The sequence below is a fragment of the Pipistrellus hanaki genome, assembly GCF_964339955.1.
Source record: "Pipistrellus hanaki genome assembly, chromosome: 19".
NCBI lineage: Eukaryota > Metazoa > Chordata > Mammalia > Chiroptera > Vespertilionidae > Pipistrellus > Pipistrellus hanaki.
In genome coordinates, this window is record NC_140521.1 from 21769058 (window position 1) to 21792379 (window position 23322).

Sequence of the window (23322 nt, forward strand, 5' to 3'; positions counted from 1 at the left end):
CCTTAAAGACCAGGATACAACACAACTATATGAAAGGCATGGAGAACTCAAAGAACCCCCCGAAGGTAACACACTCAGCAAGTGAATTGGGGTCCATGAGAGGTATTAATATCTGATTCCACCACTGAGAACATTAAAGCCGAAAAGGCCAATGACTCCGGACAGACCACATCAGGAACAGCAATGAACAAAGACCTACATTCGAGGGAACAGCCTCCTTCTGATGGGCAGCTGTCTCCAAAGCCTGCCTCCCGAGCAGCAGCTCGTGAACACGCTGGCGAGTTTTGAGACAAGCCTGAAAACTGGTAATCTTACCAGTGAGATCAAAACAGCACATGTCTTTGCTGTCAAAACTACCGCAAGCTGCCACATTTCAGTAAAACAAACAATGAAGTTGTATTCGCTCTCTCCAGACTCCCAACGGCAGCACAGGCTGGTGATCATACAGGCCACGGGGTCGCTGCCTGGAAACAGCCCACCTCTAAATTGCTCCTTCACAGAAAGGAAGACTGTTTACGAAACCACCTGGCTGTGCATTGAAAGAGAAATAGGAAGAATAGAGCAGTAATTCCAAGCAGGACATGAGAACCAGGGTCATGTTAGAAGTGGTTTGGGATGCAACAATATAACGTAATGACAGGATGGGAGGTGGTTCTAGGGAGCGTGGCTTACACCCAGTTTTCATCTCTGTGGCAGACTACATAACTTGTCCCCCAAATCCATTCTTCCCTTCACCTATTGTGGTAAGAATCTGAGCTGGATATAGGTCAGCAAGACAATACAGATGTGTAGTCATGTGACCAAGGTCTTGTCAGCAAAATGTGAGAGGAAACCATGTGCCCCACCTCCGGATCATCCTATGGAAAAGACATGTGGCTGCTCTGCCTTGCTCTCCTTTCTGCTATCAGTTGGGGACAATAAAGGCATGAAATGGCCCCAGTTCAAGCACATCAATGAATACAACATCCTAAGGGATAGGGGAGTCACAGATGGAAGGAAACTGGGTTCCTGAAGTATCACTGCTGCTCCACCACATGGACTGTATTTTGGGGTCTCTTCGTTACAATGCCTTAGCCTATACCTTAACTACTACCACCCCGTGTGCAACAGAGGAGCAGGGAGCATTGGGAACGCACAGAGGGAAGCTTATAGAAGGCCAGCAGGGAAAGAAGGTTCACTGGTTAGTTATAGGCTCAGTGCTAAGGCAGCCTGAAGAGATCCACAGTATGAAACACATCAATACAAAACCAGCAAGCTCTAAGAATTTACAAAGAATTTAGATGTAACCGTATTACAAGTGGTGAGTTGCAAAACAATGTTTCCTTTGTAAAGATCAGCTGCATAGTGGAAGGACACAGGCAAAGGCATCTGCTATTCAGAACTGAACAGATTTCATCATGATCCAGATTAACACAGCACTGTTTCCATGGGCCACCTGCCAGAATGCAGGACTAGCCTTGTTATACAGAACCAGATGTTACAACGAACTTGCTACAATTTTCTACATACCAGAAATTGTAAGCCACATTCATTAGTATGTAACTACAAATGGAAAATTTTTAACCATCAAAATTCCGAAGTGCCCAAGTTCAATTTCCTTGGCATTGCACTCCAAATTTTGAAAATCCCATTGCGTCTATCTTAAATTATATACTTTAGAGTACATATTATTTCCATAACACAATAAGTAAATTTGTATACAAATCAAATTTCTGTGAAATCAGTGTTTTCATCCAATAAGTATTTTTTAAGCATTTACATGGGGAAACTCTACTGAAGCAAAGGAGACATAACCCCTCCCTCCCTTCAGGAAGGAGTAGCTGCTCAGAAAGAGGAAGTACAGGGGTGCGATGAGTCCAGTAAAGGGCCCGGCAGGAATTTCTAAAATGGTAAGTTATAGAGCCCTATCTGGTTTGGCTCAGTAGAAAGAGCATCGGTCTGCAAACTGAAGGGTCCCAGGTTCAATTTCAGTCAAGGGCACATGCCTGGTTGCAGGCTCGATCCCCAGTAGGGGGCATTCAGGAGGCAGCCAATCAATGATTCTCTCTCATCATTGATGTTTCTATCTCTTGCTCCCTCTCTTTTCCTCTCTTAAACCAATAAAAATATATTTTAAAAAATGATAAAAGATTTTTTTTAAAAAGATTAAGTTATATGTGCCCAATCATTGGGTTGTGCACCTGAAACTATACTATACCTCAACTCTTATTTAAAAAAAGTTTTAAGTTATTAAAAAGAAGGAGGAGGAGGAGGAGGAGGAGGAGGAGGAGGAGGAGGAGGAGGAGGAGGAGAAGAAGAAGAAGAAGAAGAAGAAGAAGAAGAAGAAGAAGAAGAAGAAGAAGAAGAAGAAGAAGAAGAAGAAGAAGAAGGAGAAGAAGAAGAATTATTTCTAAAAGAAGTAGCATCTGGTCCAAGCCCAAAAGTTGAAATCAGAGTAAGCCAGAGGAACAAGGAAAAAGGGAACAGCATGGAGAAAGGTTAGAGGCAAATTCAAAGAACCAAAGGAAGTGTAGGGTGACTGTCAAGGGAAAGGAAAGAAATAGTAAGCAACAAGGCTGGAGACATGAAAAAAAAAAAAAAGGGCCATGTAAACCACGTGGAAAGGTCTGGACTTCATCCAGAGGGCAGCAGGGAGTCTTGAAGGGTTTTAACAGCAGGACAACTTGGCTGCACTGTGTGGAAGACCTGGGGGAAGGACAAGACAGATGGCAGGGAGATCACTAGGAGGTTAATGCAGTAATGCAGGCAAAAGATGGCGGCCGGAACGCACACGTAGAAGCAGGGCTGGAGAAGAGAGATAGCTCTGAGAAATATATCGGAGGTGGAATCCTATATCTTTTCATTAATGTAAATTGTATCATCAATTAAATGCATTTGCATTACCAATGATGTTCAACTACCAGGGGAGCTTACCATGATTTGCATGTTTCCCTAAACTTCAAAGGTTTGATGATCTCTATGTGGTCAAAAGGTATAATGGAATTTAGTACTTTATGATACCAAAGTAGATCTAGTCCCCTGATCCTGCGGCAGAATGCATTCCCAGGTTTCAGAAGGGTAAAATGTGCATTTACTTTACATTATGTAACACCCAAGGGTAGGGCCTGAGATACCACCCTGTAATAAAATACATTCGTAATTTTGCAGCAAAATGGATGAATAGTCACACTAAACGGAATAAATAAGAGAGTTCAGGTCAGGTTTTGCTGGAGTTCAAGTCAGGCTTTGCTGCCAAATAAGTAACAAAAGAACTTGAGGTTATTCAGAGCTCTGGGTGTTTCAGAATTGCAGATAAGGGAGGGTGGATCTGTAATCTCACCTTGATTCCTATATTAAGTTTGGATTTTTTTATGAAAACTGCACCCTAAGCAAGCATTTTACTCCAAAGTACCAAAGTAATTGAGAAGACAATGCAGACAAGGAGATAATTACAAGATGCCATCAGTGATACTCAATGGAGCTACTAAAGAAGGGCAGAAAGATGTTGCAACCAGGTATCAGTGTGCTGAGGCAACCAGAACTCCAGAAGCAGCTGTTTTGCAATCATTCCCATCTTGCACGTCGGCAAGTAGATAACCTGAGAAGATGGTCCTTAAGCTGAGGATGCGGATGCCAGGGACAAAACCCAGGGGGGAAGCCCACAGCTAGAAGACCCCAAAAAGGAAACCCCCTGCAGCCAGGAGCCATCTTAGCAGAGGAACGGCAGGTATTCCCAACCCATGAGCTATTCCAGGAAGGCTATGTTCAGGCAGAAGTCCACACAGTTAAGTCCACAAATTAAAAAGAAAGGGTAGGTTTTTACCATTGTGACAAAGCCAACTGGTAAGGATAAAAATGGGAATACCAAAAGAGTTTAAAATTCTCAAATGCCCAAATATTACTTCCTGAAGATATGTTTTAAAACTTGTGGAGCCATGGAAAAAAAAAAAAAAAAAAAAAGACAATGGGCTGAAACCGGTTTGGCTCAGTGGATAGAGCGTCGGTCCCAGGTTCAATTCCGGTCAAGGGCATGGACATTGGTTGCGTGCACATCCCCAATGGGGGGTGTGCAGGAGGCAGCTGGTGGATGTTTCTCTTTCATCGATGTTTCTAGCTCTCTATCCCTTTCTCCCTTCCTCTCTGTAAAAAAATCAATAAAATATTTTTTTTTTTTTTAAGATAATGGTAACTCCTAGGTTCCCTCTGGTCATCCTCATTGGCCACCACAGACACCATTTCCCTGAAGCAACTGAGCAGTGACTGCCACCTGTGCCTGGACCACTAGTTGTCATCTGAGTTACACACAACACTCAGAATCTGTCATCACCCGGCCAAAGCTGGCCTTGATAGTGTGACAGTCCTAAACAATGTGTAGTTTTAAGAAGAAGCTGTAGCCGAAACCGGTTTGGCTCCGTGGAGAGAGCATCAGCCTGCGGACTGAAAGGTCCCAGGTTCGATTCTGGTTGGGGGCATGTACCTTGGTTGCAGGCACATCTCCAGTAGGGGGTGTGCAAGAGGCAGCTGATCGATGTTTCTCTCTCATCAATGTTTCTAACTATCCCTCTCTCTTCCTCTCTGTAAAAAATCAATAAAATATGTGTGTTGTTTTTTTTTTAAAGAAGAAACTGCATGAGATGGGATATCTAGAAGATGAGCTCTTCAACCCAAAGGAAGAGAAATATGAGCTTACAGAGCAGTGCAAGGCAGACCAGAAAACTGTGGACTGAGCTTTTGCCAAAAATCAGTGCCTTTCCTAGCTCCAAGACTGCATGCATTGCCTTGAAAATAAAGCTTATCCTCACAAGCTGGTCTTCTAAATCATTTGCAGAATTCTAATTAAAATACCCAAAACAACAATAACAAACAAACAAACCCCTGCTGGTTTCAAGGGAATTTCTTTTCTGCAGGCTAATCAACAAGTCTGTTAATAGCCACAAACATAAGGGACTCTGTAAGATACAGACACCACAAGGCAATTGTTGCATTTGCAGCAAGCATCAGTGAACACATCATCAAGGTCATTTGTGAAGGTCAGGGCTCCATGCCCCAGTCCTCAAGGAAGAAAAGCTTCCCAGACATTATTCAAGGAAAAGAAGTTTCAGGCCATAAACAAGCAGATGTGGTGTTGATTTTGAAGGAGCATGTGGCTGGTGCAAGGCCAGTCTCCCAGCAGTCTGTGAGAATGTCCTCGTTTAGAAGGCTGGGGACGGAGGGGTTGGGGGAGGGGCGTGAGGAGGCTTCTCTACCAGCATGGCTTCTCAACTAATATGAAGCCAAAGCAAATAAACTGTTTATTCCAGGTTGGAAATAAAGGCAGTAAAGTCCCCAAAAAGAAGCCCCGTGAAATTGCAAGATAAATAGAAGCCCATCTCTCTCTTACATGAGCCTCTATAAAGTTTATATAGTCTTGTTTTAAGGGCTAACTCAGAGACAAAACAAAAATTGTTTCTAGGATACACTTTTTTTTCTTTTTCTTTTTTTTTACTTTAAGAATCTAAAGCCCCAAGAATCTAAACAAGGCCCCAAAATGAATTTTAGCATTCTACAACTTATGTTACATGTATATCAGAAATACCTATGGCGCCATTCAAAAAATGAGGCAGATCTGTATGTACTAATCTGGAAAAAAGTCCATGACAAATCGTGTAAAGGCAAAAAACAAGGTGAAGAGCAGAGCAGAACAGAGAGTAATATACCTTTTTTTGTAAAATAAACTATATGTATGTGTTATAAATATAGACCTAGAAATACTTTTCCCATGAGACATAGTTAAGGGTCAGAGAGAACATGCATAACAGTTAATATTTGTTCTACTAGAAAATGGACTAAAAAGGAAGAGCATTTTCCTTTCTATGTCATACAGTTCTTCAGTGATTGCATTTTCTTAATAATAATCATCAATTATCTCAATTTTAAAAAATTAAAACTTCTTGCCCCCCGGAAGAGGCTTAGTTGGTTGAGCATCATCCAAAAGGTTGCCAGTTCAATTCTCAGTCAAAGCACATACCAGGGTTGCAGGTTTGATCCCCTGTCAAGAAGTGTATGGAAGGTAACCAATGTTTATCTATCTATCTATCAATCTCTAAGCATATTCTCGGATGAGGATTAAAAAAATTTTTTAATGATGTTAACTAGACTTGTTGTGATCACTTCACAATATATACAAATATAAAACATATTATACATCTGAAATATAGTTATTATATATCAATTATACCTCTATTAAAAAATTAAAGCAAGACTCTATTAAAGGTAATCCCAGACTATTCCCAAATAAATGATTTCTCATTATTGACCTATAAGTCATAGCTACACTACCCAACAGTAAGTGGGGCTGTTTCTAAATGGGCTAGCCCTCAGTCTTTAGGGTGAGAAGAACAGGAAGACACCTGAAAGTCAGAAAAGCAGGGGAGGGAAAGAGAGGTACCATGGACTGTCTGAGCAAGAACCACATCGGTTCTATGACTGTGACATCCAGTATCAGTGCACCGGGCTACTTCCAGATAGATGTAAATACTCACCAGATAAAGGTTATTTTTGTCCTGAAAGGCGTACTGTAATTGGGGGATCCAAGGACTTGTGCTCTGAGATAATATGTTCCGTTCTTCCTCAAAAAATGAAACCTAGAGGAAAAAGAAATCTTTTAGACAATTATAATACAAAGTAAATGTGAGGAAGAGGAAAATGCCCTTTTCTTTCTCTTAAAGCCTAAATTGATGTCTCTAGTTTAAAAAAAAAAAATCATTTAACCCAGCATCCCACAAATCTCAACCATTTTCTTACTTTGCTCACAATTTTTGCCAGATCCATATATTATCTGACCAATTATTTACTTAGTGTCTTTCTTTAAAGTCAACTCACTTTCTTTAAATCTAAGTACTTTCTCTTTCTCTTCACCTTCCCTTCCTGAGCATCAGTGACAGTGGTAGAAAGAGGCATAGTGGCCCAGAACAGGATACCAGGTGCAAGCAGGATGAGGAGGGCTGCAAACACGTGTGGGGACAGTTCAATATATGGTATCAACAGCCATACAGGGTGAAGAAGGCACCCACATATAGGGAAGTTCTGAGCCTACCAAAGGGAAGGGCAGCACCAAAGACAGTAGATTAGATGCATTCTAATGCATTTTTATTATATAGGTAATAAAACCTTAATATGCAAATTGTCCCCTTGACCAGAATTCATCTGGGAGTTCGACCACTTGACCAGGCACTATAACGTGCACTGACCGCCAGGGGGCAGATGCTCCAACTGACTGGTTAGCTTGCTGCTGGCGCTGTGGGCTGGACTAGAAAGTGAGGTGTGATGTGAGAGCCATCAGGAAGCTCCCAGGGTTTGGCCCAAGCCCCGAGCAGAGACGGGAGCCAGGAGGGCTGTATTATACTGAAAGGACTGTTGCAGGGCTGGAGCAGGCAAAGAAAAAGTACAAGGTCCTGAAAACTTGTACCAGAAAGTAAGACAGTACTCAAAGGTGGGGTATGTCAAAAGGACAAAAAGCCAATCTAAAGAGATTCTCATGGACCAACCTGCTGACAATTTAACTATAAAAATATATAATAACAGTAATGGATCATAACTCTTTGACTTAAACATTTAAATATAAGCCCGTACAGTATAAATGAGTGAGTTGAAAGTTTTATGAGGAATGCCTGTTTTGATAGTTTGAAAGCACCTTCCTACAAGATACTTAGGTAACTAGAGTGAAGCAGTTCGGCAGATACCAAAGTGAACATCATCTTGAATGTGACCAACTGAAACTGAGAGCCACCTGCGGGATGCAATAAAAAGAACAGAGCGTCTCAACTGTGATGTTCCTGCCAAAGACATCTAACTTGAACCCAAACATGAGAAAATCAGACAAATACAAATTTTACAAAATAACTGGCCTGTGGTCTTTAGAATTATCAAGGTCATGAAAGTCCAGGAAAAACTAAGGAATTGTTCCAGATTGGAAAGACTAAAAAGACAGGACAACTAAAGGCCAGGTGTGGTTCTGGACTGGATCCTTTTGTCCCAAAAGACCGTGGAACCACTGGTCACACCTGAATGGGAGTCTGAGGATTAGACGGTAACAGTGTATCATTGTTCATTTAAAATGACCTCTTCCACTTCTCACGGAGCTCTGGCTGGCTGGACTGGCCGCTCCTAGGCGACAGGTCTTGTCTGCAGGACACTACCTCTCCCTACCTCCTCCCCTTGGGCATTTCTCTTCACTCACTCCTGGTGCTGGCATCTCTCTTCTAATGCTCTTAAATTCCAAAGCCTCCGCATGGCTCAGCTAAGGACCCTGCTTTTCTTAAAGTCACCCTCTTGAGGAATGGATGGTCAACTTCAACATGTGTATGATTTTAGAGACCTCCCACCCATACCTCACAGGGGTCATCACGAGTCATTCCCCGGAGGAAGGCACGCTATCTGAACTGCAGTGTGGGCCGCTGGATTATTCTGCCTTTGCATGTACTGTTTCCATCTACAAGGTAAGCATCTCGAGGTCGGGACTATATCTAATGCCTCTTCCCAACGACCTAGAAACACTCCAAACACAGCAGGTGCTCAGGAAGAGTTCACTGGGGATAGATGGTACGTAGGTGCCAGGAGGCCAGGTGAGCATCTTCCACAATCTGCAGACGATCTGCCCCACCCTGCATTGGTCCTTTCTGGGTAGTTACTCACACTGCATTTCTAAACACGGGCTACATCCCCCTCGGACTCCAACAAGCAACATCCTGTCCTCCGCTCTTCTTTGCCTGGAGGCCACACAAAGTCTCAGAGGTCCTGAGACTCTGATCCCAACCTCCTCCTTCCAAAAGCCTAAATGATCCCCAGCTGTCTCACAGATTAAACTGCCATTCCAAAAACTGGTGTAGGGGGAATGGGGAGTTACCATTTCTGTTTGGGATGTGAACAAGTTCTAGAAATGGCTGTGGTTACACAACACTGCGAAGGCACTAATACCAATGAATTGATCTTTAAAATGGTTAAAACGATATATTTTATGTTATATCTATTTTGCCACAATAAAAGGTTCTTGAGGTTTCCCATCAGTTACCCCCATCCCACCCAAATGTCCTCATTTCTTCCCATTCCCAGGTCTATTCTAAATCATTTTAAAAAACTGAAAATACAAACCACATCTGCAAACAGCAATCCTGTACTCAAGTCTCCAGAAAGTCACTCATGCTGCACCTGGCATATTCTCGTCACTTCTCTCTGCCCAGAACCCGCAGCAACAAACGTCCCCTGACTGCCCCTGGCTCACACCTCTCCTCACTCCATCATTCAAAGACTTGCTAACTGCTCTCCCTCCTGTGACGCTTTAGCTGTTTCAGCTGGTAAGCGCCTGCTTTATATATTTGCATTTTTCCTCTGCTTTCCAAGGTTATTTTAATTTAAACCCTGAAACCAACAGCATGGAGCTTCACTTCCTTGTGCAGGCTTCCCACGAGCCAGATACATTATCAGACACATGATGTGCACTCAAACGTCTGTAACTAATAAATTACTCTCTGAACTCCAAGGCTGATGGTCGTCTCTCCAGAAACACAGCAAAAGAATCAATATGTCTGGAGCATCAGGCTTGTTTAAAAGAAAGAAAAATACCATAGCCTTCTTACCTGCTCTCAAACAAGCAACTCTCTAGCCACATAAGGATTTTATTTCATTTCTTTAGAGGCGTGTTTTTTAAAATCAAATATACATGCCCATAGCACAAATATATAAAATGTGCACAAAAGCAAATGCTGACTCACCTCATAATATGCATATCTCTAAATCCCCAACTGACAGTCAAGAAAGACCTTAAACTCATTAATTAAAAGGCCAAGTTGGTTCTGAATAAAACACACAACTATAAAAACATGATAAAGAAATCCAGGGGAGTTGTGAGCCTTCAAAATGAGTCAAGATTAGTTCAAGAAAGAGAGCTAAGGACATGAGAGACCTGTCTGCCCATGCAACTGCAACTAACTAGTCACAGGAAAATGTGCTTGATCCCAGATGTCAATTCAGCAGATGAACAGCTCTGCAACAAACATTCTGGTACAGAGAGGGGAAAAGGTGTGATGCCAAAATGCTCCTACCTGCTCCTGGGCCAACATGGCCTTCTTCTTCATCACTTTCATGGCATAGACGTCCCCGGTGGCTCTCTCTCTGACCACCTGCACTTCAGCAAAGTGTCCACAACCCACCAGGCTTCTCACTTCGAAGTCCTTCGCAGAAGGCTGGAGCTCCTGCAACTCAGTGATGGTGCTGGAATCTGCAAACATAGAAGAATGACTCCCAGGTAAATAAAGAGCTTCTAAGACCTGCATCTTTATGAAAGCCAAAAAAGAGAAAGTGTTCTTATGTCCTCCCTCACTGTCAAAGACATTTAGTCACTTCTCATCATCATGAATAATTATAAAATCAGCACAAAAGTGTTTTTATATTTTAAATTAAGGGCTCCAGAAATTCCAAAGCACAGTTTCCATGGCAGCTATAATTTGCATCCTGTAGACTTGGGAAATAGGGGAAGGAGAACAGATCAAGCTTTCCTTCCTCCTCCCCAAAGCTGCAGGGCAGTGTTTGGTCAAAAATGCTTGTCCGCGTTTAGGTCAATTTTACAATGGATGCAAGCATCCTGACTCCCATCTCAACCAATGCTGTAGTTTCTAGAACATTCCATTCTGACATGCGCTCAGCTCAGTTTCCTTTCAGTAGCCCATTTTATCGCCTATAAATTGTGTCAATAATAGTAATGCCTTCCTTGTCTTAATATGTGGCAGTGCTACAAAACACACACAAAACAAACTTGACATGCCACAGTTCTGAAAGGGTTGCAGCTGTCTTTTTCTTAATGTATGATCTTACTCCTTTTCCTAGGCCAGTGGTCGACAAACTCATTAGTCAACAGAGCGAAATATCAACAGTAAAACGATTGAAATTTTTTTAAAATATATTTTATTGATTTTTTTACAGAGAGGAAGGGAGAGGGATAGAGAGTTAGAAACATCGATCAGAGAGAGTCATCAATCAGCTGCCTCTTGCACCTCCCTACTGGGGGGATGTGCCTGCAACCAAGGTACATGCCCTTGACCAGAATCGAACCCAGGACCCTTCAGTCCGCAGGCTGATGCTCTATCCAGAGCCAAACTGATTTTGGCTGAAATTTCTTTTGAGAGCCAAATGTTTTAAATTTAAACTTCTCCAAAATAGACTCGCCCAGGTCGTGATATTTTGTGGAAAAGCCACACTCAAGGGACCAAAGAGCCACATGTGGCACATGTGGCTCGAGAGCCGCAGTTTGCCAACCACTGTCCTAGTACAAACTGTTGGTGTCTTAGTTTGCTTTGAACTGCTATAACAAATACCATAGATATTTGTTTAAACAACAGGCATTTATTTCTCATCATGCTGAAGGCTGGGAAATCCAAGATCAAGGTGCAGGCATATTCAGTTCCCGGTGGGGCCCAATTCCTGGCTTATAGGCAACCACCTCTTCACTCCATCCTCACATGACAAAGAGAAAGGCAGTTTTAGTCTCTTTCTCTTCTTATAAGAGCACTAGTCCCTTCTTGGAATCCCCATCCTTGTGATCTCATCTCAATCTAAGTACCTCTAAAGGCCTCACCTCCAAATACCATCCCATTGAGGGACACAGGCTCAACACAGTAAACTGGGCGGGACATAAACGTTCAGTCAGAGATCTTTGATGTATGAATATGGACTAAATAAATGAATGGCAGGTTTCTAACATACTTTTTTTTAAACACTGAAAGAACACTAGGCTGGAGCATCTCTGAATATGCAGCAACTCTAATGACCTGCAAGAACGGAGGGTAGCAGCTGTGACTGACTGAAAAATTAATTCAGTTCTGCACATTATAAGGAAACTGCACCGTATACAGGGGTACACTCCAAAGGAAGACAAGGAAAACACATCATCAAAATTACCCTGGAGAATCCCTCAGACAGTGCTACCTTGAAGACCAAGAGGCTGTCTTGCAATCCCAGAGGGACACTGGAGTCCTCTGGGCACGGGAACAGATCACCATTTCTGTAGGTTGGCCATGGACAAAATTGGAAGATAGATTTCTAGAGTTACGTTCAGCTCAGCAGATTGTTCAGACCATGACAGGACCGAGTCCAACAAAAAGAAAAGCCATTTCATATCCACATTCACAGAGTGGCATATTGATGAATTAGCCAATGCAGTTGTAACTGCTGTCACCCACCCCCTTTCTTTGTTGCATAGCTGGAATTTAATTTCTTTGTATCAAAGGCACTTACGATGAACTCTGTTGCACTAAGTGTTTACCCACCACAGACCCACCTCTCACATTAGCCAGTCATCCTCAAAACACCTTCCTTCCGGCCCTTGGGGAATCAGGCCAGAGTGGTAGGTAGATCCCCATGAATTCATCATGACCATTGTAAAAATAAAAATATAAAAATAAAAAATCTAGAGTGCCTCCACAGAGAAATCACTGCTGAAGCAAAATTGAAAGCTGAACGGCATTTTCCTTTTACCCTGACATCACAGTGCCAGCCCCATCTTTCTTCCCTGTCCCTTTCCAAGTTTCTTTCAGATCAAGCGTTTGAGTTCTGAACTATAATTTCCCAAATACGCTGGCTTGCAACTCTCTGGGCTGAACCCGATTTCATTACTGCTCCCACACAAGGCCAATCTCTCCTGATTCTCTGTTAGGCCTTGAGCCCACAATTTGCTTACAGCCTTTGTCCAACTTATTAATTTTGGGTCTGTCTCTGCCAACTACCAGACATCTCAATCACACAAGCAGGCAAACTGCTTACAGGCAAAACCACCATGATACTCTCAGAATTCTAAAATATCATTCCAGGAGATACGAGGAGAATCCAAGATGACTGCACAGGTAAACACCTAGTCGCAGCTGCACACAACAATTTCAATAAAATACAACTAAAATGTAAAATGGACATTACCCAGAACTACAGGAAAGTCAACTGACTGGAAATTCTACGAGAAGCAAGGAGAAAACCAGAAGGAAGAGTGGAGGAGCTGTAAAAGCCTAAGGGACGGAGCCAGAGAGGAGGGGTGGCTGAGTGCCTGGCTGACGTTCCCTAGAGGGAAGGAGTTAAAAGCTCCGACTGTGCTGGGCCCCAGTTCCGACTGCTCTGAACCCCAGTTTTAGGCCAGACCCCAGGGACCCAGGCTCATCCATAGGGAGCTGGGCTGTAAGGCGGAACCCCGGGGGAGCGGCGAAAGGAGGTCCCAGAGGCGTGCACATTGCGTGCAGAGAAGGGACCGTTGGCTGTGCCGCAGGATTGCCCTGGCGGGAAGGAGACAAAGCTCCGGACTGCTCTGAACACCACCTCCAACTCCACTTCCAACTGAACTGAACCCCAGTTCCGGGCTCATTGGGGGAGATCCTACACTGTTTGGTAGCAGGCAAAAATCGAGGGCACCTTTCTCTCAGAGGTGCTTGCAACGAGTACTGAAGGACCCTGGGGATTACTGAGACTCAGGAACAGCATAGGGCGGGGCTGACGGAAGCCAAGGCTGTAGGCTCCACCCTGAAACCCCGCCCCCATCAGAGAAGCTGCAAAAATGCCGAGACAACGAAATAGATCACAAACGAAAGAAATGGAGGACAAAAAGCAACTGGATATAGAGTTCAAATATACGCTTATAAGGTTTTTCAAGAATTTCCTAGAAAAGGTTGATAAGACCTATGAGGATATGAAAAGGGATCAACTAGAATTAATAAGAAATCAACAAGAAATGATAAGGGATCAACAAGAAATAAAGAATACATTGTCTGAAATAAAAAATATTATACAGAGTCCTAAAAACAGAATGGAAGATCGCAAGAATCAAGTCAAAGATTTGGAACATAAAGACCCAGAAGACACTCCTCCACAGAAGCAAGAAGGCAAGAGAATCCAGAAAATTGAAGATAATGTAAGAAACCTCTGGGACAACTTCAAGTGAACCAACATCAGAATTATGGGGGTCCCAGAAGATGAGAGAGAGCAAGATATCAAAAACATACTGAAAGAAATAGTGACAGAAAACTTCCCCCACCTGGTGACAGAATTAGACTTACAAGTCCAGGAAGCGCAAAAAACTCCAAACAAAAGGAATCCAAAGAGGACCACACCAAGACAAATCATAATTAAAATTCCAAGAGCAAAAGAGAAAGAGAGAATATTAAAAGCAGCAAGAGCAAAGCAGGTAGTTACCTATAAAGGAGCACCTATACGAATGTCAGCTGATTTCTCAACAGAAACCATGCAGGCCAGATGGGAATGGCAAGAAATATTCAAGGTGATGAATAGTAAGAACCTACAGACAAAGATAATCTACCCAGCAAAGCTATCACTCAGAATCAAAGGCCAGATAAAGAGCTTCACTAATAAAAAAAAAGTTAGAGTTCATCACCACCAAACCAGAATTATATGAATTTACTTTTGGAAGAGAAAGTAAATAAAGATAAAAATTATGAACAACAAATACGTAACTATCAACAAGTGAATCTAAAAACCAAGGAAATTAAAAAAAAAAATCTGATGAACAATATTAACTGTTGAATATAATAGAATCAGAAGTATGGAAGGGGAGTGAACTGATGATTCTTGGGGCAAAGGGGAGAGGGGGATGTGGGAAGAGACTGAACATAAACTGTGCACCTATGGATAAGGACAATGGGGGGTGGGGAAAAGGCAGAGGGTGGGGTGGGAACCTGGTGGAGGAGAGCAATGGGGGGGGGAGAGAAACATTTGTAATAATATGAAAAATAAAAATTTATTTTTTAAAAAAGAAAGATAACATCTTAACCTTAAAAAAATAAATAAATAAAATAAAAAATCATTCCAAATCTCAATATCTTTTTTCAAAGGCTTTGGATTGTTAAGGTGAACAGGTAAGACCCTAAACTCAAGTCTATGACTATTTAAGAAAATAAATCTTCACAATTTCTCTCTAAATTAGCAGCTTCTGTAATCCCAAGACCATTTTACCCTTCACCCCTGCACATGGTTATAGCAGGTAAGAGCCCAGTGCTGACTTCTGAAGTGGCAATAAAGACCGGAAGCACTATAACAGAATGCAGGCAAAGGATGGTCTTGTCAGATAGACATTTGCACCCAGAAAGGAAAAGCCAGCACCGCTGAATGCACTGCTTCTTTTCGAGATTTAGTAATCCAACATTTCAACTTCCAGGAACTCAAAGTGCTTCACAGAAACACCAGCACATGTGCTCAGAAGATACATATGAAAACGTGATGAGCACGCTTGTAACAGAAGATTAAAAACAACCTAAAGGTCCATCAACGGGAAAGTCCACCCACATAAAAGAATATTAGGCCCTTGTTTAAAAGATTAGGCCCTTATTCTACCTCCACTAGAATATATGGGGAGAGTTTGTCTGTTTTAGTCACTATTGTAAACCTAAAAGGGAATCTGGCACATAGCCAATGCTCCATAAATATTTGTTGGGTAAATATGCTGTTAAGTGAGCAAAGCTAGTGGCAAGACATTATACACAATGTGAACAATACATTATACACATTTGTGAATAATAATAACAGAACCACTCTAAAATGGACCGGAGCTGCCAAGCCAGAGGAACTGCCTTAAACTTGTTCTGTCTCAAATCTTTGGAATATTAAAACAGAGCAAACAACATTTGGATGGGGCTTAAGAAACGTTGTCCCAAAGAACTGTTTGCCAAAATAACAAAAAAAAAAGCAGTTATTATGACTACTGGCCTGAAATTTTAAATATGATTTAGAATGAACATGGCTGTTAATGCTATCTGCACCAACAGAAATGCCTTCCTTCTGTTGATGTCATCCTGCCCCTTCCCTTCCTCCTAAATACCCATTGCTCCTCATCGGAACACTATTTGGGCTTTGCCTGAACCAGTGATTCCCATTGAGTTCTTATTGATCTCAAATAAGTAATTATGTTTCACTTTCTAATTTAACACATATTATTCTTTTTGTGTAAAATTAAACACAAGTAATGTTAGAACACGCAGGGAAAGGGCTGATAGATGCTAAAGCTAATTGACCGGGGCAGAGGAATTCATAAAATACTGTCTTCTCCTTTTGATGTGTTTTGATAATTGCTATAATATTTTATAAGGACAAAAACATTGCAATACTATACACTAAACTATTAATAATGGTTATCTCAGGCAGGCAAGATTTTGAGGGATTTTTCTCTTTGATCTTTTATATTTAATTTTGTATTATGTTTACAATTAGGAAGAAAAAACTTCAAGTTATAATTTGCCCATAAATATTAAAGTTGTGAACACACAGATTTTACCTATGGTGAATGTGGATGAAAGAGGGTAGAATTTTAGCTACTATCAACTCACCAAAAATTCCCAACTTTGGCAATTACGAACACTTTTCTATGTGTGTTTTAATATCACTCTTGCTGTTTATTTTTCACACAAATTATGGGACACTATATTTAAGGTTTGGCCACTTGTTTTGTTCATTAGCATCATAGTCAGTCAACCAGTATTTACTGAGCAGCTACTATGTGTCAGACACTGGGGATAGGACAGTAATTAAGAAAAAAGTTCCATCCCTCGTTCCCAGATGCTAGTTCTCTGCCCTCCCTTGGCCCATGCTAGGGGCAACATTTTGGTTTATAGGGGTACACTCTGTCTCATTTCCTCCAAAAATTCCCAGAGAAAATCTCTATCTCTGTGACAAGATTCTAGAATCTTGGGCAATAACAGCTTTTGGACCTTTATTCCCATGGGAAACTGAAGCTTGCATTCTGAAACAGAAACTCAAAAGGAAAGAAAATAAAAAATTAAAAAAAAACACTAATGCAATCAACCTTTTTCAATCATAGCCTCTCAACTATACTCTCCAGGAAGCCTCTTCAACAATATGAAACAGTTCCCTGAAAGAGAATTCCATTTGAAGAATCTACATTTCACTAAGCCTAACCCCCTGATTATGGAATGAGTCAAGAAGAGCCACTGCTTTAAAGTAACCAGAGAGCAATCTCCAGCCTAATGAAGGTGCCTCTGGGTGGCTCGGTAAGTGGTAAATTCGTCTGTCACATAATTTCCCTTCCCCTCCACTCCCTATTTGAGAATTTAAATATGCAAGAAAATAAGGTGGGAGTTTATTCAAACAAATACAGAATAATGAGCAAACACCCCAAGGACATTTTAAAGTTAAAGATATATTAAACATCGGTGGAGGTTTATGACTATCGTTATTGGGAAACATTTATGAAGTGTCTCTATGTACCAGGCAACATGATAAACCTGATCATTCAATTCCCTCACAGCCTTATTAGATATACATTTCCCCCATTTTACAGATGAGGAAACTGAGGACAGACAAGGTTCACACCTAACTACCTAAAGTCATTGTACTGAACATATACTGATTTTTTTTAATACATTTTTATTGATTTCGGAGAGGGAGAAGGAGAGGGAGAGGGAGAGGGACAGGGACAGGGACAGGGACAGGGACAGGGACAGGGAGAGAAACATCAATAATGACAGAGAATCATGATCGGCTGCCTCCTGCAATGCCAGACACCTTCAGTCCACAGGCCAATGCTCTATCCACTGGACAAACAGGCTAGGGCCCATACACTGGTTTCATCTATTCAAAACTCCCAGCTCCTCTGGCTACTTGCACATCCCCCATTCCATGAGGCCCTGGTAATCACGGTGCCCTGAACCCGAGTACCCAGGTGAGGCCAATCACAGTGACTGGTGGGCAAACGACCCAAAACAGAGCCGATTAGAATCTTCCCTGCCATTGTATTAATATACTAGTACACAGTGAAAGATAAAGGTCAGGCAGCGTATGATAGCCAGTCTCTGAAGGTGGTGCCAGGTGACACATGTCCCCTGGAATTCATGCCCTTGCGTAGTTCCTGGCAGTGGAACCTGGGCCGCCCTATGACCCACTTCAAACAACAAAATGTAGCTAAATAGACCCTAGGCCCCTTCCGGGACTTCACCCTAAGGGGCTTGGCCGCTTCTACTTTTGTGCTTTTGGAAACCTCGAGCTACCATGTAGGACATCTCTGCTAGAGACCCACCATGCAGATCAGGGATCACCATGCAGATCAGGGATCAGCAAGTTTTTCCTCAAAGGACCAGATGGTAAATACTTCAGGCTTTTAGGCTTTGTAGGCCTTTCAAGGTCTCAGTCACCACTACTCAAATGCCACTGTAAATGTGGAAGCAGCCACAGACAACGCCTAAACAAATGAGCTGTGTGTTCCAGTAAAACTTTATTTAGATAACAGGCATCCAGGCTGTAGCTGGCTGACCCCCTGAGAGAGGGACCACATAGAGGCGCCGTGGAGAGCACGAAAACCCTGAGACTTCAGGAGAAAAAGGCCTAGTCACCCCAGAACCCCAGCTGAGCCCAGCCTTCTAGTCAACATGTCAGCACTGGGTGAACCATCTGGACATTCCAGACCAGGGGTCCCTGGTGCCTGAAATCTTGGCCAACATCACATAGAGAGGAGGAGTCCTCAGCTGAGCCCAGGAACCCACAGAATCGTGAAAGGTAATACAATGATCATCATTTGAGACGACTAAAGTTTAGGGTGGTTATACTGTTAAGTCATGTAAGGCAGGGTTTCCAAAACTTGGCACAATTGACATTTCCAGCCCGATAATTCCATGTTGTGGAAAACTGTCCTGTGCCTTACAGGCTGTTTAGATGCCAGTAGCAATGCCCCCCCTTCCCCCCCCCCCCCCCCCCCCCCCAGTTTTGACAATCACAAATGTCCCCAGACGTTGCCCAGTGTCCCTGTGGGCAAAATCACCACTGGTCAAAAAAGACTAGGGACCAGCAGCCAACTTCCCCAAGTCAAGCAAAGTCAAGAACAGGGTGTGGGCAGGGCCAACATGGGCCCTTAGGCTCTTTTGCTTTCATCAGCCCCTTCCTCCATTAAAAATAAAATAAATAAATAAAATAAAAAATTATATATATTTTATGAGCAGTGGCATAATGACAAATATAATCATAATCCAGAACCATTATACATTATTTCTATATACAATACATATTTCCTTATGACTTTAAAATAAATTAAGTTAAAATAAATTAAACTTATTAAAATTAAATATTGTGGGACTTAAGCATTGTGCTCACTATGCCTAATGGAGCAGTCCAGGCTGAGTGAGTGGAGGACTAGGCCAGAGGACAATATTTAAGTCCCTGGAACCAGCCATGCCTAAAGTTTGACCCACCCTTGGATTTCTCACTTACTGGCCTAAGCTAGTTTGAGATGAGTTTCTGTCGCTTGCGAACAAGAAGCCTGACTTATCCGGTCTCCCAGCTACAACAGGTGGAAGCTGACTTTGAAAAGGGGCCTAAGAGCAGAATTCTTTCCCACTCTCAGCAACCACTGACTCATTCTGCCTGTGGTATCCTCCCAGGTTTCTCCAGGGGAACAGTTTCAAGAAACAGTTCTCCCAACTTACACTTCCGGACGAAGTTGCTCACGTGCTTAATCTTCATCAGAGCAGGCTGCCGGCATTCTTCAAAGAGAACGAAGAGGGCATCTAATATCCCTTCTCGGGAAAGAGAAGACAGCTGCTGTTGAGTCATCAAGGGTGGTTTCCCCTAAAAACAGCAAACAGCAGATGGAGACACTGTCAATAATGAAAAGCTTTGATCAATAACATCCATCCACACAGAGTAAATTACAAGCCACCAACTTGACTAACTGCTCACGACACATGCTAACAGCCCAATTCTGTAGCTTCATTCTTTATAGAGACATCAATTGACAGTCATTAAGTTATCACTTGTACGATTCCATTACTGTGGGTTTCTTTCACCAGCATCTGGGAAGAAAAACATCACGTGAAGGTCCATTAATTAGAAAAGGCCCTTCTTTTTAACGGTCTGAGGCCCAAGGGAACATTCATTCTGGACCCTGCTGGTCTGGACATGTCTCCATGTCTCTACTACAGGAAACAAGGACTGCCATTTCCTTCATGTGTGCCCAGAGGTTTATTAGTATAACTTCAGTGTCTTTAATTCACTCAAACAATCTAGAGCACATGTGTCAAACACAAGGCCCGCGGGCCAAATCCAGCCCGCCAGGCCTTGCAATGTGGCCCGCACCGCGCTGTCATCACTGCACTCCACTGTCAGTTTATGACATTGTCAGTTTATGACTGTTCAGTACCATTCGGCCCGCGATTTAGGCTGGATTTTAGATTTTGGCCCCTTCTCTGATTGAGTTCGACACCCCTAATCTAGAGTGTGATGAAGGGAGTAACTATTCTAAAGCTGAATTCATTCCTGATCTAGAGCAACAGTTGCAAACTAGCAGACTGTATCTAGCCCACAGACATGTTTTGTTTGGCCTGTGATATGTAAAATAATTTGAATTATCTGCCAATATTGAAAAATCAGATTTTACCAAAACGGTAGGAGAAGGGGATGTTTCTGGCTTCTCTTAAAACACTGGCAGATCACCCTAACCAGTTTGGCTCAGTGGCTAGAGTGTCGGCCTTCGGACTGGGGGGTCCTGGGTTCGATTCTGGTCAAGGGCATGTACCCTGGTTGTGGGGCACATCCCCAATAGGGGGTGTGCAGGAGGCAACTGATAGATGCTTTTCCCTCATCAATGTTTCTAACTCTCACTCCCTCTCCCTTCCTCTCTGTAAAAAGTCAATAAAATATATTTATAAAAAAAAAAAAAAACTGACAGATCTAGCAGCATTGCTCCATATTTATGCCTGCTGACGCTGCATGAGAACGGGATGTCTCCTAGGTTGGTCTCAATATTGTAATAAACATAAAGATGAGTGACAAGGAAACAAACTCAGGTGAGCAGAGTTGGCAGCCTGTTACCTGGAAGAAAAGATTCAGCCTGGAGGCCCGAGTGGCAATGGGCTCAGCAGCGCCAGTGTCCAGCGGATTCCGGGCTCCATATTTGAATTTCAACATCTCCCCGCAGGTGCTGAAGGGAGAAAGGAGAAGGTCAAGGGTGCGCTGACGAGGTGAGAAGGAAGGGCTGAAGGATCCTGATATTCCTTAGATAGCAGGGATGGGAAGGTGAAGGTCGGCCACCACACCCGGGGCCTTGGGGTACTCAGTCTGGGGAGGGCGAACAAAAAACAGCTTTCTATCCGCCGTAAGCAAGCCTTGTGATCACTGGAGAAGGAAAAGCACCCCAGGCAGAGGGACCAGCCAGGGCTCCACTAAGGCTCTGAGGCAGGCGCTGGCCTTCTCTAATGATGGCAGGAAGGAAGGCCGAGGGGCTAGAGCAGAGTGACAGAGGCCGGAGGAAGCAGGGGGTGGGTGGATGCCGGGGTGTGACGACACTGAGGAGGTAAGGTCACACAGGTAGCAAGTGGCAGCCGGACTCCACCAGTCGGAAGAACGCACGCACGTCATGCTGACAGGAGGCGGCGCAGAAGGCCATGGGGCCAACTCCTCACGCCCCGGGCCCCTCCGCCCCCAGCAGACCCTTCGGCTCCCGTGGGAGAGGCGCGCGCACCGCCATCCTGACCCTCCGGACCCCGCTCGCCGACCCCCGACCCCCACAGCTGACCCCCCGGGCCCCCACAGCTGACCCCCCGACCCCCACAGCTGACCCCCCGGACCCCCACAGCTGACCCCCCGGACCCCCACAGCTGACCCCCCGACCCTCACAGCTGACCCCCCGACCCCCACAGCTGACCCCCTCTCACTCCCGCCGCAGCCCTGAGGGCGGGACCGCCGCCCTCCCCGCAGCGGGAGGCGAAGCGGGACTGGTGTGGGTGACGGGGGCCCTCCGCCGTGTTGGGAGTCGGGTGGGAAGAACTGGGCTCGGGGGGGCTCAGACTCACGCTCAGAGGACCCCGCCCGTCAGCGCCGAGCTCCGCCGCCGGCCTCCCGCCTTCGCGTTTGAACTCGGGGACGAATGGGTGGGTCCCAACCCTGTTTGGACCAATCAGAGGACCGCTACCTATGATGGACATCTGCGTACCACCCAGGCCCCGCCCAGGTCCTTAAAGGGACAGAGTGAGGGTAAAGGGGAGCCAATCAAATTGCTCCTTCCTTTGACTGGTGACCAATGGGAATCTGGGAAGGACTAACCCGGCAGGGCCGGCCAAGGAATTTTGAAATTGGCGGTTAAACTGGATGCAGGGGTTACTGACGCCGGTTTGTGCCTAGGATCCCTGGGGAAGTGGCCAGGGCAGCGTCTCCTGCTTTCAAGGCCACCAGCGAGGAGGAAGGCAGCCAGGCCTCCGCCTGGTCTTGTTTTTCCATCTTAGCTAAAGTCTAACTTTCAAAGAAGAGACTCTACATACATTCATACATAACTGATGGGAGTGTAAATTAGTACAGTCTTGGCACTATTTGCTGAAATTGAATATACGCACAGTCTACAACTCACTCCTGGACATATATCTTACAGAAATGCCTAACTGTGTACACCAGGAGACATGTACAAGAATGTACAAATAATATTGAGTGGTGTAAGGGCCAAAAGAACTGGAAGCTAGCCAAATATCCATCAGCCGTAGAAAGGATAATTTCTTATTTGTCCTGTTTTCAAACAGCAATGAAAAGGAATAAACTACACTACACACAATGGCATAATAGGTCTCAAAACAATGCTGAATGAAGGAAGTAAAACAATAAAGTATGATTTATTAGTATAAATTTCAAAAGCTGACAAAACAAAGTTGTTTAGGGAGGGATGTATATACGGGTGGTAAAACCATAAGAACGCAAAAGGCCAGACAGTGGTTTCCTGGAGTTGTGATGGGGCCTTTCAGGGAGTCTGGGTACGGATATGATCTATTTCTTAACCTGGGTGGTAATAAAATGGAGATTTTATAATTATTCCATTGTGTTTATATATGTTCTATGTGTGTATATAAAAAAAATTTCTTTACTCTTCTAATCCCTACACTAGATAGAACTGGAAATGTGTTATCACATTCACACATGCACCACATATGCACATATCAACACAAAACCAAAGCTACAGACTTGCTTAATACACTTTTCCCCCCAAAATATAACTGGCTACTCATTTCTGAGACAATACAGCTCTTATTTATCAAGCCCTCCTTACTTTACCAAGCACTTTATCTCAGTGAATCCTCACCACAACCCTGAGAGGGAGGAACTGTAATCCATACTGCACACATCGAAGTTTAGAGGGATCATGGGACTGATCTTGAGTCATTCAGCTTTAGGCTTGGAGCTGGGTTTGGAACTCTGGGACTATATGACTTCAAATCCTTTCCTCTACACAAAACCTGCTTCTCAGAAGACATTAGACATTCTCCCAGCCCTTGCTTTTGTCATTTTCAAGGGCCAACCCAGTCCAGAACAATGTATAAAAATAAGAAATGTTTCTAA

At 43.5% G+C, this 23322-nt stretch overlaps 1 protein-coding gene across 10 annotated transcripts in view; it reads right to left on the reverse strand.

Moving 5' to 3' along the window:
• The window catches only part of CIT (citron rho-interacting serine/threonine kinase), a 158038-nt gene extending 136164 nt beyond the window's left edge, over positions 1-21874 (reverse strand). For all 10 annotated transcript variants that reach the window (XM_084868241.1, XM_084868249.1, XM_084868245.1 and 7 more), the window contains exons 1-5: positions 21795-21874; positions 20815-20923; positions 19431-19572; positions 10059-10234; positions 6501-6602 (exon numbers count right to left, since the gene is read on the reverse strand). In XM_084868241.1, coding sequence (XP_084724367.1) covers positions 6501-6602; positions 10059-10234; positions 19431-19572; positions 20815-20910 — 516 coding nt within the window. In that variant the 5' untranslated portion in view covers positions 20911-20923; positions 21795-21874. The remainder of the gene's footprint in view (positions 1-6500; positions 6603-10058; positions 10235-19430; positions 19573-20814; positions 20924-21794) is intronic.
• Between the last annotated feature and the right edge of the window lie 1448 nt (positions 21875-23322).